The 19,931-nt window shown below is 35.7% G+C and overlaps 1 protein-coding gene and 1 pseudogene across 2 annotated transcripts; both read right to left on the reverse strand.

Annotated features, from left to right (window-relative positions):
- Positions 1-2,923: 2,923 nt before the first annotated feature.
- Positions 2,924-8,445, reverse strand: LOC102593658 (F-box protein FBW2-like). 2 transcript variants are annotated; one of them, XM_006345316.2, is made up of 2 exons: positions 7,890-8,445; positions 2,924-3,726 (listed from the first exon to the last, which is right to left on the reverse strand). In XM_006345316.2, exons 1-2 carry the CDS (start codon positions 8,279-8,281, stop codon positions 3,180-3,182), a joined length of 939 nt encoding a protein of 312 aa, XP_006345378.1. In that variant the 5' UTR covers positions 8,282-8,445; the 3' UTR covers positions 2,924-3,179. The 2 variants fall into 2 exon arrangements, with proteins under 2 accessions (XP_006345378.1, XP_006345379.1); XM_006345317.2 differs by lacking the exon at positions 7,890-8,445 and adding an exon at positions 6,195-7,589.
- Positions 8,446-8,863: 418 nt separating this feature from the next.
- On the reverse strand, positions 8,864-19,628 carry LOC102594532 (abscisic-aldehyde oxidase-like; annotated as a pseudogene).
- Between the last annotated feature and the right edge of the window lie 303 nt (positions 19,629-19,931).

The following is a 19,931-nucleotide window of genomic DNA, read 5'->3' on the forward strand; positions in this document are numbered from 1 at the left end:
ATCTCCGGGCCTTATTCATTCTGGTTTCGGACTGTTTCTAATCGGATCTGATTTCTGACATTTGATTTTTTAGATTTTGTTTCTCCTTAAATTAAAAAAAATAACAAATCCATTTCCATTAAAATCAGCACTCAACCACGACGAAAGCTCACCTTAAAACTCAAGGAAGAAGTGAAAAGCTTATACCATCTAATTGAATAATGGCACAAAGATCACATGACGAACTCTTTGCTGATTTTTCAATTTTGCTAATTGTATTTTTTAGGGAAATTTTTGCATCAAAGTGGATAAGACAACTAACAGTAATAATGCACTTATTTGCTCTACATTCCCAATTTCACTACACTAATTTTCTTAGTTTTTGCTTCAAAGTTAGATGGAGAAAAGAAATATATTAATAGATAGAGATGAGTTTTCAGCTAGTGAATCAATGATGAGGAGATTTGATTCTTAAGTTGACATGTGTTCCTCCGTTATAATTAGGGGTATATATGTGCCAAAGTATAACGGTAAGGATATATTTGATCCAAAAGTATAACGAAGGGTATATGTATATTATTTTCAATAGTACAAGGATATATTTGACCCTTTACCCAAAAATAAATATAGGATGGGGTAGTTGAGAGATTTAAAGACCTTTTGGGGGTTAGGTTAGTAGTGGAACCATAAAGATATGTGGTATGGGCTATGGGACAATGTTCTTATATTTTCAGATATATGAATTCTGGTACAACTAATTAATATTATTATTATTATTAATATGATTGTGAAAAGTTTTCGATAGAAAAAAGAGTGTATACTTAATTATTTAAAGTGATTTTGAAAAGTTCTTAAAAAGTTTGGAATTGAGAAGTAATCGTTAATTATTAATGTATGATTATGAAAAGTGACACTAATGTTCTGCCTATCCATAATATAAAAAGTAGTTTTGATGTGTTAGCTTAACATATAAATTAGTGACATGATACACCATTTGTAATGCACATTTGTTTTAATTGAATGAGGACTATTCCTAGGATATCAAAAATCAAAGAAAGATGAAAGGTTGGATTGGAGATAATGACTAGTCTAAAGTCCCTCTTGCATAATTTTGACACGTAGATATATGATTTACCAATTTAAAATTTAAAATTTATCAATTCTTATAAGAATATCAAGTTAATATATAACAATAACTAATTGCTTATTGTTCAAATATTTACAACAACAACAATATATTTGATGTATAATTTTAATAGTAGTATCTCGAGAGGATATTGTGTATACAGCCTTATCTCTATCTAGTAAAGATAGAAAGATTGTTTTCACTACACCCTCGACTATGATCAAATATTCATTATCATACTCAATATAATTCCACAAATAGAATCTGGAAAAAAAAAATGATGTATGTTGTTTTTGATGGATCATAACATTTGTAATATAATATATTAAATTTGAGCAAAAGTAGCTGAATTCTAAATATGTCACCATCAACTATAGTACTTGTAGACAATGATATGGTGATGAATATGCAAAAGCAATGTTTCTTTATTCAATGTAAGCATTATTACAACACCTTTTTCTTGGGAGGGATTAAATTATTGAAGGTGGTAGGGTAGTGGTAATGTGCCAAGGAGATAGAGAATGTGAAGAAGAAAATAGAACAGGCTTGAGTGGTAATAAGGAATAGACAGCCTGTTGTTGGCCTTTCTTGTCTAGTCCACCATATGCCAACTTTTATTTAATAAAATTACTAAATAAATGACTTGTCAAATAAAAAGTAACTCATTGATAAATGAGGTCACTAAGGTTTCTATTCAAGGGGATGGCATGTGCCAATATGTATAGTGAGGACTTCCACTCAAAATTATCACCTATAATATTATTTTTTTAAAATATAGTTAAGTAGATATACTAACTACGTTTGCTTAGATATGTACTTTTTTCATATAGTTTTGTAGGCCCAAGTTAACTCAGATATTTATGTTCTGACCCCCCAACTTTACGAGATTTTATTTAGGGATCTAAACTTGTGTAAGTTTTTTTTTTTTTAATTATTTATTTTTCTTTAAAATCTGTTTTGAAAAATATATTATTTTCTATATTTAGTAACTTTTTAATTTCTAACATTTACGTTTGCCTTTAGCGATACTCCTAATAGAAATAATATGACATGTTTAAGTTCATAAAATTCGAAGAATTTTTTTTATATGTTGTACACATTTTTAGTTTGAAATAATAAGACTTAGAGAAACTACCTGGTTTGACAGCTAGAGCCAAAATAAAAATATATATATATGAACCTCACTTATGAAATGCTACTAATATTAGTCCTAAACCTTTTTTACAAAAAATATAAAAATGGCTAAAGCCCTTCTCTCTTTTGTTAAAATGTTGTTACTCTTTCTTTTCTTGCTTTATCCATGTTGGCTATAAAATGGCTAAAATGTTACTATACTGATCAATATTTCTTTTTAAAAGTAAATGCTACTAAGTTAGTACTAATATTTGAGATTAACAATAAGACTTTTCTCAAAATTGTACTGCTAAACATTAGTTAATTGGATTGGGTCGAATGATTAAATAGAGGAGTATATAGATTATTTTACTATCATCTAGCCGTGCGATAGGATTATCTACAATTAATTAATCAGAAGTTCCGAATGCGAGTTTAAAAAGAACTGGAGTTTTTTTTCCTGAATGGGCCCCAAAAAAAATAAATTGTAACTTGCTTTGGCACATAAGTAAATCTTTTTGCATTAACAAAGTAAAGCAACAGCATGCTTTATGCTACTTGTTGGTGTAGAGGTAACAAGTATGACATTATGCATTGTAGTTCACAAGGCTCGTGCACTAAGTTTTATAATTGATTCAAAAATTTATCAAAAAGATGAATCAAAAGTAGATGCTTATCAAGCAAGAATACTGTAAAACAAGATTATAAAGAAGCCAGAAATAATAGATAAGTAACATGTTCATTGCAGCATATAGTAATTTCATCAAACAGCATAGCAAAGCTTTAAGTACTAATTCAAGTTTCAAGCATAGAGTTTACAACTCTTACTGATAACATGTCTCAAAGACAAACAAAAACCCATATTTAGAATGTCTACGCGCAGTGATCTGCATAGATACGAATCCAAAATCTCCCAAAACAACAGCATAAAGAGACTTAGAAGGTGGTGCAATGCAACCATCTAATCCAAATCTGATGAAGAGGGCGATTCAGAGTAGATTGACTCATCATCAGATTCATCTTCATTATCCGAGGAATCAACAAGGTTATCCTCATGTTCATCGATCCAAGGGCTCCGAAAGTCTACAAGCTTTTTACATCTTACCTCAAGATCACCCTTCAGCTCCACATTCCAACACCCTTGGATTTCAAGGTGTGTTAGTGCCTTACACTGGGTGAGAATAGCCTCAATGCCAGTATCGCTCAACCGGTTGAAAGCAAAGTCAAGGCGCTGGAGACCTTTCATAGTTTCCGCTATAATCAGCGCCTCCTGATCATTGACATCAGAAGCTTCAACACTGGTGGGCAGCTCCCAAAGAGGCATGTTTCTTCGGAAATGAGTCAAGGACTTGCATTGTGTTCCGAAAGCTTTCAGACCCTTCTCCGTGATCTTTAAACAGTAACTGATGTCCAAGAAGGTAAGATTGGCCAAGAACCTCACATGCTTTTCAACCACCTGGTCAGTGACTTCACACATAGGGATTTGCAGTGTCTTGAGACATCTTCCACTGCAAAAAAATATCGGCATACTCTCTATAAATTAAAATCATTATAGACATCCTTGTTTCAATCTAAGATGATTAAAAAAAAAACGTGTCTCACATAAACAAGGGTTATGGGTAGGGACTGTATGCTATCCAATTAACATGACTGAGCGAAGTGCAGGTAATGTTGCGTAGAACTTCTTGTGAGTCCAAAATTGACTAATCATACAATTGGATGGCTTACAGTTATTCTCTATGTAGTCCAGACTCTCCAAAATTGTTGTCGCACTTGTGTCGGATTCTCTAAAATGCACTACTTTTGGAGTATCCGACACATACCTATCGACATTTTTGAAGAGTCCACACAACATAGGTTATTCTAACCTATGCCAAACATCACAAAATTTATTAGCATAATTGAATCATAGTTTAGACAGTTCTGAGCTATTATGTGTCCTTTCCGTGTTCATTTCCATTCTCCTTAAAAATAAAACTGGAAAATAAAAGCACAAAGGTTCATATAGAAGACATATATTAGTGGAATAAGCTAACGGTACAGATGAACAAGCTAATTCATCACCATGGAGTTTTATTTAATTAATTGAAGAGAGTAGCCTATCTGTAAGTCTTTTTATATGAATCAGGATTTAAATTGTCAAGGCATCAACTAGCGTCTAGCAGAGTGCAATTCAAAAATGAGGGCCATTTGATAAAAACTCTGCATGGCTAATCATCATACGTTGTTTTCTTTTAGCTTTCTTTCACATTTTGGCCAAATGCCCCTCAAACTTGGCTCAAAAACTTTTCATTTTTAGCACCTCAACTAGGGTCAGTACCTATTAAGCACTCCAACTTAACTTAAAGTGTACCTATTAAAGTTTAAATTCCTCATGACTAACCACTCAAAATGATACAGAGCGTGAACTACACACAGGTGACATGGAAACGTTGACAAATAAAATAAAAAAAAAACATGTGGCTTATCTTTCCAGCTAATCAAAGAAAAAGATTCTAAACAACAAGGAAAAACCTATTCCAAGACCTCAATCTTACTCCAACTCCCGTCGATGGCTCCCCACCCCATCGACTTCCCTATAATCTTCATCCCCACACTCTTACCCATTCTTCTTTAACAGCCATTTGCCACCATACATCACCTCTCTTCCACCAAAATGTCCCCACTCAAAAAAAAATCACAATCACAAACGATTTAATAATTCCTAAAACTGAAACTGCAGATCAACTAAAACAAAAAATGAAGAAAAAACACCTCAATTTTGGTCTCCAGAAAAGGGGATACAGAAATGTTGAAACTTAGCAGCCAGAAATGCCGGTTATCGAATAAATGGCATCAAGAAGATGCAGGTTAGATAGTTACAGAAGTAGTGAGATTGTAAGCTCATTTACCGAATTCCAAGCTTAATAGAATAACTGCGGCATTAACAAATTACGATCGTTAAGATATATTGTTACAGTTTTTTGTACTCCACATTCTGTCATATGCTTAATTGAGCGAGGAACTTAGGATAGAAAAAATGGTTTAGAGTTTAGAAGGAAAAAAGGATTGAATGAGGTTTTAATATGCCATTTTCAGATGACAAAGGTTACCAAGAAACAGATATTATATTTTCAAATAGGATTAGGAGAGAAATTGATTGTATTTTGTGTTTACTATGAACACTTTCAATTAAGTTCAAGAGTTCAATAGGTACCGGTCCTAGTTAAGGTGTAAAAATGAAAATTGGAGTCAAGTATAAGGGGCCTCTTATGTATTTGGCCTTGAAATTATCTTGCCCCTTTCTACCTTCTTGTTTTAAACTGTTTCTTTCTCCTTATTTTTACTTATTTATTGAATTTGTATAAGTTACATATCATATATTGAATGAATAATTTCTAGAGGCTTTATCATCATGTGTTGTTTATTTCAAAAGCTATCAATTACTTTTGTTAACCTTTTGGGATTCTTTTACAGTGATTTACCAGTTCTTAACCGAAGCCAGCAGCTAGAAACTTCCATCAAACTCATCTGTTGGACCTCTGCATTACTCCATATGGGACACAAACAAGTTCCTCCTATTGTATTAATCCATCAAACAAATTTCTCTATACACAAATACTCCAAGATCGCTATTTTCAATCAAACAAGCCTTCTTTAAACCACAATAAGGGGTGTCATACAATGCTTTTGTAGGAGCAAAGCTAGGGGACACAAGGGGATTCGCCTGAAAATTACACTATATACAATATAATAGATACAGAATCAAATTGGTTTCGTGAGTTCATTTTTTTATATTTTGAATCCCTCACGAGGTCCCTCGGTGAAAATCCTGGTTCCACCACTGCAAGTTAACAAATGCTTGAAAATAATGCAAAGTTTTTTTCATTTTTTCTTATACCCCTCTTTAGTACTAAAACCCACAATCTTAGAGTTAGAACTAATTAGTATGAATTTGGAATGAATTAGGTAGAAAAAACAGTAACAAGAACAATACCGGCTAGCAGCGGAGGAGAATCCAGATATGCCGAGACGGTAAGTGGAGAGTCGCTGGACTGTGGACCTGCTCTGGCGAACAACTTTGCGGACAACAGGGTCAATCAGGTGGGGACGCTTAGCAATGCAGCATTTCCGGCACCAGTCTTCCAGATCAATCTCCGTCCAGCAGGAAGGACCGGATACCGTCTCCATCCAATTCCGGCAAACTAACACCACCAACCTCACCATCAGATCCGGCGGAACAATCCTTAGGAAAATTGATGCTAATATCTCAGGGTTTAACTCATCCCACCTACCTCCGGTGGTGCAAACGGCGCCGTTTTCGACACGAATGCATACCCTTTTGCTCGGACCATTCATAGATTCCATTTCTTCTCTCTCTTTTTCCATTTTGGAGAGAAAGCTAAGTATTAGCTCTTGGAGTTTTCCCTTCTTGGGGTTTTGGTTTTGCTGGGAGAGTGTTTAGATGAGTGACACGTGTCAAGACATTCTTTCATAGTAACTCATCTTACGGCTGACAAATGTCAGATACGTGTGTGTAATTTCGTATTCCTTAGAATTTTACTACACATTAAAGTTTTGTGATTTGGACTTTTACTTTTTGCTAAATGCAAAGTTATTAATAATTTTTCCATAAATGATTTTTTTTATTTAATAATATAACTAATTCATTTAATATCATTTTCTTGAGATATGTCAAATTTCTTGTGGTGGGCTGGCGGCGTAGAAGGTGAAGGGGAAAGAGGACTCAAGTGATTCACGGGCTCATCACTGGTTAAAAAACACTTTTTGTGCCACATAAGGTTTTGTGTTTAATAGGTACACTTTCAATTAAGTTCAAGAGTTCAATAGGTACCGGTCCTAGTTGAGGTGTTAAAATGAAAATTGGAGTCAAGTATAAGGGACCTCTTATCTATTTGGCCTTGAAATTATCTTGCCCATTTCTATCTTCTTGTTATAAACTGTTTATTTCTCCTTATTTTTATTTATTTATTGAATTTGTATAAGTTACATATGATATATTGAATGAATCATTTCTAGGGGCCTTATCATCATGAATTGTTTATTTCAGAAGTTTTCAATAACTTTTGTTAACATTTTGGGATTCTTTTCCAGTGATTTACCAGTTCTTAACCGAAGCCAACAGCTAAAAACCTCCACCAAACTCATCTGTTGGACCTCTACATTACTCCATATGAGAACACAAACAAGTTTCCCCTATCATATTAATCCATCAAACAAATTTCTCCATAAACAAATACTCCAAGATCACTATTTTCAATTAAACAACCCCTCTTTAAACTACAATAAGGGGTGTCATCCGACGCTTTTGTAGGGGTCGAACTAGGGGCACAAGGAGATTCCCCTGAAAATTACACTATATATATATATATATTCAAGATCAAAAATTAATTTTATATATATATGGAGTCGATACTGAATCAAATTGGTTTCGTGTATTTATTCTTTTATATTTTGAATCTCTCCTTGAAAATCCTGGCTCCACCATTGTTCCTCAAATATAATAAATTGCTCGAAAATAATGCAAAGTTTTTTTCTTTTTTACTTTTACCCCTCTGTAGTACTAAATGACTCGAACCCGAGCTGCTTACCATCTGAGCAACCCTTAGTCAAATAATGCAAAGTAAATAGTATGAATTTGGGTAGAAAAAAACAGTGAGAAGAACAATACCGGCTAGCAGCAAAGGAGAATCCGACATCGCCGAGACGGTAAGTGGAAAGTCGGCGGAATGTGGACCTGCTCCGGCGAACAATTTTACGGACAACCGGGTCAATCAAGTGGGAACGATTAGCAATGCAGCATTTACGGCACCAGTGTTCCAGATCAATCTCCGTCCAGCAGTACGGACCGGACACTATCTCCATCCAATTCCGGCAAACTAAGGCCACTGACTTCACCATCAGCTCCGGCGGAACAATCCTTACGAAAATTGAAGCTAATAACTCCGGGCTTAACTCATCCCACCTACCTCCGGTGGCGCAAACGGCGTCGTTTTCGACTCTAACGCATACCCTTTTGCTCTTACCATTAGTAGATTCCATTTCTTCTCTCTCATTCTCCATTTTTGGACAGAAAGGTAAGTATTAGCTCTTCGAGTTTTCCGTTCTTGGGGGTTTTTGGTTTTGCAGGGGACGGTGTTTAGATGATGACACGTGTTAAAGACATCCTTTCATTAGTAACTCATCTACGGCTGACGAATGTCAGATACCTCCGTGTAATTAGTACCTAGGTACTCACACAAATATTCTAAAATGCTTAAAACACTATATTTCAAAAATGTATATCCATACAAATATTATGACCATAAACTTTCGAAAGTCTTAATTTTATTCTTAAACTTCATGTTTATTCAAACTTTAACAAATAAATTGCAATTAAGGAAATAGTAATTTAAATTTGATGAAAAATCGTAAATTATGTTAGACATTCCTAAATTATGATTCAGTCACAGAGATACCTCCTATATTCTAAAAGTAAGCACCTTTACCCAAACCCGTACTAATGTATAACGTTTTCAAACTAAATTTAAGTTATATACACTCATAATATAATAATTTTATTCTGCAAGAATGTCATAGTGTTTGATTTTATAATACAAAGAATACTTCTGTGCCCGAATTATAATACAGAGACATTCCACGTAATTTACTCTTTACAACATTATTTTTATTGCTAAACAATCAAAATTTTACATCGAGGTTGATATAGAGAGAAAAACAAAAGAAACTTATTCTTTTAAGAAGATTTAAAGAAAAACAAGTATTCAATATCTATGTTGTTCGGGATATTAATGCATGTTGGATCGTTCAAAAGTAGTGTATTTTTGGAAGGACCGACAAGGGTGTGAAAACATTTTGGAGAGTCCGAACAACATAGTTCAGTATCATTTGAGACATGTGGATGCACCTTCAGTTAGATTTCTGAGCCAGCAAAGTTTCCAAGTATTTCTCCACATAATCCAGGCCACACTGTGTCTTCACAACGGGTAATATGGCGGGGACGTCCAGATAGAATTCTGAAACAGACCCGTTAAGCTTGTCCCATTGTTTGAGCTGTTCACGTGCTGCTTTAACCGCTGCTCGTGCTGCACAATGGACGCTGGCTGCCAGAAGCAACGGTGGCTCACCAGATGCTGCGAAAAAGTATTCATATTAAGATTCAACGGTTTTGTACATACAAAGACGGATCCAGGATTTGAAGTTAAATGATCAATACAATGAGTTTTGTTTATTTTCTTTTATATTTTCTCTCACATCTCTTCCATTCCATAACACCTTTCATGGAATCCGCAGTTAAAAACAAACAATCAATGAACTCGGGAAACTTGTTTGACAGTAGGGACGGGGAAGTAGATGAAGAAAGAATTATACCTTTAGAGGAGAGAACACGTTTTTCGTGGTGTCCACTGTTTACCACATGAACATTGAAATTTCGAGGTATGGTGTCTATAGTCGGGATCTTGTATGTCCATGTGCTATTTGAGACCATCAACCCCTCTTCATTTGTAAGATACTCTTCGTTCATGAAAAATCCGATTCCTTGAACGAAAGCCCCTTCAATCTGCAAGGAATAGAAAAAAAAAAAGCAATTGCCACCTATTTAGAACAATCTTGTGATCAAGGATTAAATAGTTCTGAAGTTTGAATAACAGCATTTTTTTTTAACAGCTCAAATGCATGATGCACCTGTCCCATATCAACGGCTGGATTCAAGCTCTGCCCACAGTCGTAAATAATATCAGACTGCAAAATGGTAGTCTCTCCGGTCAGAATATCAATCTCCACCTGCAAAAAGAGCCTTATTGATTACTTAGCCATATGAAGGTTCTGCAGAAAATATATTGGCTGTAAAATGGTTCACATCAGAGTTCCGGGCCAAGAGTTGTGCACTCAAATATATTGAAAAATGATAATCAATGAATACGATTCACTTTCAAGATGTCATGGTGGTGAAATGGTAGGCGGTAGACACAGGAGACTCAAAATCTTATGCTAAAGAGCATGGAGGTTCAAGTCCTCTTCAAGGTTGATCATTCATTCATTCTCAATAAGAGAGGTCGGATCAAATCAGTATTAATATATTGATTTGATCCGAGCTCTTGGAATAAATTTGGCATTGGATTGTGAAATCTTGGTGATCTAATTCTCTATGTCTGCTTTAATGTAGCAGACTGAAGCAGGGGATGTTATCAAAACATGGACGACGGAACCAGAAAAAGTGCCAAACAACAAGTTTACCTCACTGACAGCAGCACCGAAGTTCAAATAACTCGTGGAATCAGATTCTGGTACATAATAAGAATTTGCTGCTAAGTTTACTGATTCCAATTGTGCCTGCAAAAAGAAGGGGGTGAGAGGGAGAGAACTGCTAACTCAGATACTTAAAAGATGAGCAAGAGTGGCTAATGGATTTAAATTAACAAATTGTTCCCAAGCTACATGCACGCGATTAGTTCAATATGGTTCCGAAGCTACATACATGGAATTAATGACCGAACGGGTCGTTACATCTTCCTCCATTGACTTTAAGTGAATCACTTTGTTATGGTCTTCAAATTGAATTCAACACAAAAAAATTCATATTCACTTGTGTTAACCGATTTCAACTAGTACTTTCCAGAATTTTATCTTGTGACCAATTTAAATTTAGCATCTTTGGAATCACGAGTACTGTTAGGACGTGACGACATGTTAAGAACAAGGTAATAATTGATGATAATGCATTCCCTGCAAAGAGGACATCTCAAAGAATACAAATTAACTGTGACTGCAAAAACCAACCCGGAAAAGCGGAAGTGACGGACTGTGACAATGTGAAAATTAGGTGGTAATATAGTGGGAAAACAAACCTGGCGAATCAGCGTTGGCCAATCAACAGAGACATTTTGTTCCTGTAACTTTTTCTTAAGAGGCCTCAGCCTTTCAACCAAGACATTACAGCAAAGTCTAACAGCTTCACAACTTGATTCCGATGTAGTGCTCCCAGCTGTATACCCACCTTGCACTATGCTTAAGGTGTCTGCTTGTATGACTCGTATTTTCTCCACAAGTTCTTTGGCCCAACTGCTTTCGATTAAACCAAGAGAATAGGCAGTTATCTGCTTAACCTTTGTCCATAACCCTTGGCCAATCTCAATCCCTCCAACCTCTACAACAATTGATCCGTCTTGCAGAATACTGACTTTTCCTGGTTTTGGTTGTTGTGTAGCTTCATACACGATTGGTACTCGAGAGATACCCCTTTTCTTCCATGTGCTTTTCTGGTTGAACTGTTCGATCATCTTGCTTCGTTGAAAAAAGCTTGAGGACACAGCCAACTTATCCATGATACTAGGCAATGTATATTCTCCTACTGATACAATGTTATCATAGACCAAATTAAGACTTTCAAATGTATGAACATTTTTATTTCTGACCGAGTCCACCTCCATCGACAGTGAACTCGATACATGCTCTATTATAGCTTCGGCAATATAAGATCCTTGCACCTCCCCAGGGGCCCGCATAGCCGATTTGCTAGTAAGATTTGTCTTGCATAGTTTTACATCGAAAGATAAGGCACCCCAATCATATTTCTTTAGTGCTTTAATCACATTTAAGGGTAACATGGGGCTTACATCGTCCGAGATCCCAGAATTTATCAATAGATCAAGATGTAATGCTGTGATCTTTCCACTCGACTTGAATCCTACACTATATGTTACTTTCATCGGGTGTCTTCCTCCTGTCATTATCATGTCACTGTTCCGGTTGACATATATCCTGACAGGCCGCCTTAACTTGTATGCTGCAAGTGCGCAGGCTGTGGAGATCTAAAATCATACATAAACTTTGACATCAGAATCAGAAAATTTCATAAACTAACACTATAGGAGATAAGCTAATAATGTTCAAAAAATAATTATGTAGATAGTAAATTTTATATCACAAACTCACAGGCATTGATCTGATTGCCTTACCCCCAAAGCCACCTCCGACTCTTCTTGTAATTACACGGATATTGTGTTCAGGAACACCAAGACAAGTGGCGATCACATGTTGTGCGCTCTCAGGGCACTGGCTTGAAGTATAAACAACCATGCAGTTGTCTTCATCTGGAATTGCAAGGGCAGTCTGTGTCTCCATATAAAAATAGTACTCGGAACCGAGTCTTACCTGGAAATGATTGTTAAAAAATCCAAGAAGTAAAAAAATTCAAACCTTTAGCATACATCTACAGTTAGACATGCTAGATCACCATCCAGGAATCAAAATTCAGGATGTTGAAGTATGTGACCATAGCATCTAACAGCTTAGAGAACACTTTTATTTACTTAACTATATCTTCAATATGCCCCCTCACGTGCGGGTTTGGTTTTACTTTTTATGAGACAACTACGTGTTAATCTTTTTAATAATGGGTGGCGGTGAGATTAGAACCTAGGACATCTGCCTGCTCAGATACCATGTTGAAGTGTGTGATCATCTCATCTTAAAGCTGTTATTTAAGAGAGAAATATTTCCAACACGGGAAACCATTGTAACAGATGTGAACAGTAGAGAAATATAAAATACCTCAGCGGAGAGAATCTTGTGATCAGCTTCAGCCATTCCTTTCGAGAAATCACCGACCTGTTTTGGATACAGAAATGGTGGGATTTGGATAAAGCTAGATTTTTCAACAGCATCCTCAACGGTTAAAATGGGCGAATCTATATTTTCAGTGTCGTATTCAACGAGGGCCGTTCTTGCAGCCACATCAGCAGACCTCTGACTGTCAGCAACCTGTGTCATTCAAAATAGTTCAAAAGTTCCTCTATATTGAAGTGCATGACAAATTAATATTTCATAGAACACAATAGCAGCAGAAGGAAACTTTAAGTGCTCACCACAATGGCAATTCTATCACCAACGCATCGGACGAGATCATCTGCAAATAAGGGCTCAGGATCAAACATTGTAATAACTCCTACATTTTTCCCTCCACTTGGGATATCTTTAGAAGTAATAACCTCGGTGACTCCATCTGTTAATTGATTAGACTTGAGCTGGATTCCTTTAACACCTGCTAATGGTTTCGTACTGTAGATAAATGCTCCATGCAGGCAGTTCGGCGGTGAAGGGATGTCATCTACATAAACAGCTTCACCTGGACAATAGCATGTAAACCAACGCATTTGAAGTTCAGAATGTTGCAGACACAAAGTTATCATTTAAAACTATCTTTAGTTGTGTATTTTCACTTTAAATATCAGTTATCAATTTCACAAAATATACTATGTTGCTCGGACCCTCCAAAAAATGCATAGATTTTGGAGGATCCTACACACATCCAATGATACTTTGAACAATCCGAACAACGTAGGAATATAAATCACAATCATAAAACTGGAATGTCCAGTGCGTCCGTGAAGAAACTAAAAGACTTGGGAAGGGACAAGTTTCCAGGGGCGGAGCCACCTTGTACGAAGGAGGTTCATCCGAACCCCCTTCAGCAGAAAATTATATTATTTATGTATGGTTAAATAATTTTATATGTACATATAGTAGATGTCGAACCCCCTTCGGCTACTTCATGTGTCTATTTCTACAGATTTTGAACCCCCTTATTGAAAATCCTGGCTCCGCCTCTGCAAGTTTCCACATGTGTTCAAAAGCATCTATGTGTGAACGCAAGATGCACAGAGCTGCCCTTTAAAAAACTGAATTAACAAGAAACTTAATCATTGTAATACTCCTAGGCATTTAATAAGTATACTTTGTCCATAACTACTTATATCTCAAAAAGCCATTAGTATCAAAGCCGGAAAAAACGGTAGAAGCACAAGATGATATAAAATATTAAAAGGCGAAACAAACCAGCAGCTTGCATGGCAGCTCCGACCTTCTTCATCGGTTCACCTACCGGATAGTACTCAGTACTTGATTCCATAACCTGCTTAGCAGAAGATAGTAGTGTTTGTTTTCTCCCCTGAATGATGCAGCCATCTTTACTACTTTTGAAAACTTCCTCGACCGAGTTGTCATTAATTCCATTGAGTAAGCCACCAGAAATAACAGAATGAGCATCAGTGAAGGGATAAAGAAACTCAAAAACATAACTGACAGCCAAGCTTGATCTGTACTCAGGGTGCAAAGTGCCATCTTCCGGTACCACTTCTAGTTTGATTAATTTAAGTGCTTCATATAAAATATGTACATTTAACATTTTCCCAGTTAGATATTCCTCTACCTTTTTAGCCCTTGTTGCATATTTTGTGCCATAAGCACCAAATGCCAACAGGATATTGTTTATCCGGAAGCTGTTCTGGCAGAGAGAAACATCAGCCTGGAAAGCAGCATTTATATATGCCAATGCATTTCCATAAGGTCGTGGAGCAGCTCGATAGGTTTCAAACAAAAATTTAGAATTTTGATCTTTCTTAAATGGGATAGAAACAGTTAGAAGCACAGTCCTCGAGTCTAGTGGTGGTCTCGATAGTAACTCTTCCCATGTGAGCTTTTCAAGTCCATGACCAGTTATCAAGCTAACAGTAGCACAAAGCCCGAGAAATAATGTAGCAATATCCTGAAGGAAAAACCATTCTTCTGTGCCATAACCAAATTTCCTCCCACACTAGCAGAGTTTCTCACAAATGGTGAGGCAATCTTCTCCATGTGGTAAGCCAGTTTATCGGACACCAACTTCCCATATGAACCAACATTGATTTTACTTTCCTCTTTCAAGAATGAAATGAATGTAGAGATAGTCACAGTTGCTCCGACTTCAATGCCCGTCTGATCTCTCTTGATTATTGAGAGTTCAGGAACATGCCTGAGATCAATGTAATGATCATATCGTTGAGTTTCCTTATAATAACCAGTGCCGGTATTACCAACGATTAGTTTAAAGCTTGCACCATTTTCCGTCACATTGGAGTACAAGAAGCTCCGTAGCTCCTCAATGGAAACAGGACTGAACCAAGGGTACCTTGAGGAGTCCAAAATCGTGGCGAATTCACTTTTCAAGAACATGGAATATGTACTTAAATTCTTGGTTGGATCATAGGGAGGTAATTTACTTACTTTCATTTCCTTGGAATCTCCGTTTTTCCAAAAAGAATTGAACCCCAAATCCTCTATATCAATATCAGCAGCAAAAGACTTGCAGGCATCAGCAATGGGCCGGTATCCAGTACACCGACAAAGGTTCCCTGCTATGGCCTTTTCAGCTTCAGACGAAGTAAGCTTAGAGAATCCTGGTGGAGAATCTGGGTTGTTTCCTTTATCGGCATTGACAAGAGCAGAGAATAACGACATACACATTCCAGGAGTGCAAAAGCCACATTGAGAAGCATGGAAACCGGCAAATCTTTCATGAATAGAGTGGAAACCATCTCTGGTGTTCCCAAGGCCTTCACTTGTAGTAATTGAACAACCATTTAAACTGCAAAGAAGTGTAAGGCACGAACTCACGCTAAAATCTTCAACCTTTTTAAGCTTCGGATCATACTTTGATACCAGAACGACACAAGCCCCACAACCACCTGTAACCATACAAATAAGTTGACTTCTTTTTGTACCCAAATTGAGAATTTAGTCTAAAGTCAGCAAACAAGGAAAATGGTCATTATGTCTCAGGTTCGAGCCTTGAGAACTGATTGTTTTAACTCCCTATCAACCAGAAGAAATAGGAAAATGAATTACATAAAGTAGTTCACTATGAAACTAAAAACTCCATTAACTTTATATGAGAAAAGTAAATAAAAAACTTGCAACCACAAATTCAGAGAAGCCATTTATTATTTATTTGAAAGATTTCATTGCCTGAAAACCTTCAAGCAACCAGAATCCAATGGCCTGACAAATCCAGTATAGCGCTCTATCCTCATAGTCAAGACTCAAACCCGAGATCTCTATTTAAAGATGTCTCACCACACCCTTATGTGGTTATACACAGGAGCCAAAAAACCTAAAAGGAATTCCTAATAAGTTATCATAACTTTCTGCAGGGTGAATAGTGAATAAGAAAAGTACAGCAGAAGTTGACAATTCCAAGAAAAAAGCACAGAAACATAGAAAAAGGAAAATTTTCCATAAGAACACCAATTTAACTACATCCACAGCTCTTTAATATTCCTTTCGTATTAGCACCAAATCAAACATGTTATAATGCTGTAAAACTGATTTTGATGATTGACAAACTTGATGAAGGGACTTGGTACCTCTAATGCTTTTTCACAGATGTTAAGTGTAGGGGTGTCAAAAATGAGCCCAATCATAGGTAATCTGCGCAATCCGTCCAGAAGTTTAAGGGTCCGACTCAAGATAATTTGAATTCGTTCAATCTAGACCCATTGAAGTTTTAACTCATTTTAAGAAAATCCTTAATTGAGCTTAATTTAATCTCCAATTTCAACTCATTTTACGACTCTTTATTGCATTGATGTGATGTATGTTCTTATATTGAAGGTATGAATTAATATCTATTTTATATCTTTTAGGACCTATCTATCCATTTGTAACTTCTTTTTTTAAAAAATTGGGCAAATTACACAAATCACATACTTTTAAAGCAAAATTACAATTTATCCCTTAAAAGTTTATAATTACAGAAATCCCTCAAACGGATACAATAATATAAGCGCTGATACATTAATCTGATGCACGAGATACATTAATCGTTAAGTAAGATACATTACATTTTATACATGATACACTAATCTGATGCATGAGATACATTAATCTGATAGCGCGAAAATGAGGGATTTTGGAGATTTGTAAAACTTATGGGGGATAATGGTAATAAGTAAACTAAAATGTGGATTTCTGTAATTTTTCCAAAAAAAATTGAGTTGAAGTTCAAATTGCGGTTATAAAACTTAAATAACAATATATTAAAATTATTGAGATTAAGCGGGTCAAGACCCAACCCATTTTTAAGTCCAACCTATTTGAGCCCAAAGTAAACTTGGGCGGGTCAGGACCCAATCCAATTTCTATTTCAATCCATTTTAATATCTTCAATTTTAACTCAACCCGCCCATGCAGTGCGGCAGAGTGGCAGGGCAGTGTAGCAACAGGACAACAGTGTCCTTGTACACCTCGAACAATGAGAAGAAGTTATGGTTTTACCCCTTGTCCCTCTCTCATTGATAAGGAGACTTGACAAAGAGCAAAACCTAGCTTTTGCAACATTGAAAAATATTGCTCTTGTCTCAAAGCATAAGTTGTTGGTGTATATGCTTTTTCTTATTAAAATAAAATATTAAGTGCATATGTTAGTAGGTATAAATTGTGATAGAAGATGACTATTGGTTCTTGTAACTTATATGACCATTAGTTCTTAACTTATATGACCAATATTTCTTGTAACTCTCATGGTCATTAGTTTCTCGTAACTTATATGACCATTAGTTTCTTGTAACTTATGTAACATCTATCACATTCATCTGCTCACATTACTATCCCTCATTCTACCCATTGATTATAGGGAAGACTTCTTCACCTATAAATATTGATATTTTCTTCCTTTGTGAAGTATCCCAAGAAATACGAGATAGAGTGTTAGTAAAAAAAGATGAGAAGTTCTTGTAACTCTCATGGTCATTAGTTTCTTGTAACTTATATGACCATTAGTTTTTTGTAACTTATGTAACATCTATCACATTCATCTGCTCACATTAGTACCCCTCATTCTACCCATTGATTATAGGGAAGACTTTTTCACCTATAAAGAGTGGTGTTTTCTTCCTTTGTGAAGTATCCCAAGAAATATAAGATAGAGTGTTAGTAAAAAAAGATGAGAAGTGTGAAATAATATTTTAGTGTGTAGTAGTGAAAGAGAGAGTTGAGACAAAGAATAATATTCTAAGTCTTCAACTATATTCACTATATATAAAAGAGAATATTTATATGTTGAAAGAAGGTGTTTTTTTGTGGAGCTTTGGACTTTTCAACTAATCTGGAGTTGTTTGAGTTGTACGACGTTGTTGGACTGTTGTATCCTGGAGGGGACAAGTCAAAAGTGATACTATTGGATTGGTGTAGATTATGCCGCAGTGGGCTTGAATCTCCTTGGAGAGGGCGAAATATCCGCGCCTCAGCCTAAAGATTTATTTATTCAATTTTGTCATTTTATTTTCAACGGTACTTTATTATATTTGTGGTATATTACACCAACATAAGCTGACTCAACTTTCACAAAGTGGAGATCTCAGCTACAAGGGACCTGCTCTTATTAACCGAAGTTGTTAGTTTATTCTTTGTTGTTAGGTTTTGGTTCGTGTGCTAAACATAGTAAACCTACTCTTCGTAGTGAAGCTTGTGTAGGTATCGTTTCCTCTTATTTTTAGATTGGAGTTGTTGGCTAGAGTTAGCCATGGTGTATTGTTGAAATCTACATCACCTAGAGTTAGTTGGTGTAGTGAGAGTGTATCTGAAACATAGCTTGTGTTTAGTAAAGTGGTTAGTGAAATCCTTGTGATAGGTCGTAATTTTTTTCTTTCTTGAGCAACAAGGTTTCCACGTAAAAATCTTGTGTTACTTACATTCTGCTATGTAGGTTGTTACTCTTTGTTCTTAGATGTTGATTAGTCATGGACCTGGTCCCTTAACTCGTGGTGGATTCATATAAGCCAACAAACCATATAGTATACTCTAAGTCAGCTGAAAAATATCATAAAGTGCCATAACGTCTCAAATTCTTAATGGACAAAGTTACATGATACCTAATAAGCGGTAGCTAGTACCAATGAAATTAATTTCGAGGTATATCCTCCCCGGACACTAGAGTTATTAAATAACACATATACTCCCTTTGTCCCAATATATATGACTCACTTTGTATTTTAGTCAATCCCAGATAGAATAATGACACATTTAGAGCACAAGTTCAAAAAGTCTTTATTTTTCTTAAATTTCGTGTCAAATCAAACTACATCATATAAATCGAAACGAAAGTAGCAGTACTTGTACAAGTAACAAAGTGGTAAAAGAAAGGGAGAATTACCTTCACCACAACCAAGTTTAGGACTCTTGAAACAAGTCTGAGAGCGCAAGAAATGAAGCAAAGTTGTAGAAGGATCAATACATGGCAACTCAAACCTCTCTCCATTAACTGCAAAAACAAATGAACTCCCTTTTTTCTGTTTTTCCTCCATTAAATCAATGTAACAAAATCTTGTTTTTATCTACTTAAGCTGAAAAATATAAGGACGGAAAGAAGAAGCAAAGGATCTTGAATTGAATTGGGTGTCCAAATACTTACATTTTTAAGACAATAATGCTTCTTAAATCACAACTCTTGGCTAACTGAAACACTCAAACAGTTAAATTGACAGAGACCTTTGATCAACGTCATGTCTTTTTTCTAATTTGTCAGCTGAGAAATATCATTGCTGAAAGAAAAGCAAGAATTTTGAATTGATTTGGGTGTCTAAAAATGCTTGCTTTTATACATGTTACATGCACAATATGGTCAATAAAGTAATATTCTCACTTCATCCTAATTTATGTGACATGATCTGATTAGATATGAAATTTAAAAAAATTTAAAAAAATCTAAAACTTGTTGGTGTATATACCGGAACAAATAATAGTAGTAAATTACAGGAGAAAAATAAATAAAAAATATGGATAGTCATTTGAGGATTAATAGGTAATTAGTAGGAGATAATGAAGAGAAGGTGACTCTGTGATTACAAAAGATACAAAGAATTATGTTTCACTTTCGCTCTTCCTGCCTACTAATTAT

This window comes from Solanum tuberosum, unplaced genomic scaffold, assembly GCF_000226075.1.
Source record: "Solanum tuberosum cultivar DM 1-3 516 R44 unplaced genomic scaffold, SolTub_3.0 scf00068, whole genome shotgun sequence".
Classification (NCBI taxonomy): Eukaryota; Viridiplantae; Streptophyta; class Magnoliopsida; order Solanales; family Solanaceae; genus Solanum; species Solanum tuberosum.

Excerpts from the sequence above, each read along its gene's own strand:
- LOC102593658 (XM_006345316.2), bottom strand. The coding sequence starts at position 8,281 with ATGGAGAATGAGAGAGAAGAAATGGAATCTACTAATGGTAAGAGCAAA. Across the intron at positions 3,727-7,889 it reads TTCTCCTTTGCTGCTAGCCG|TGGAAGATGTCTCAAGACAC; the intron begins GTATTGTTCTTC and ends ATTTTTTTGCAG.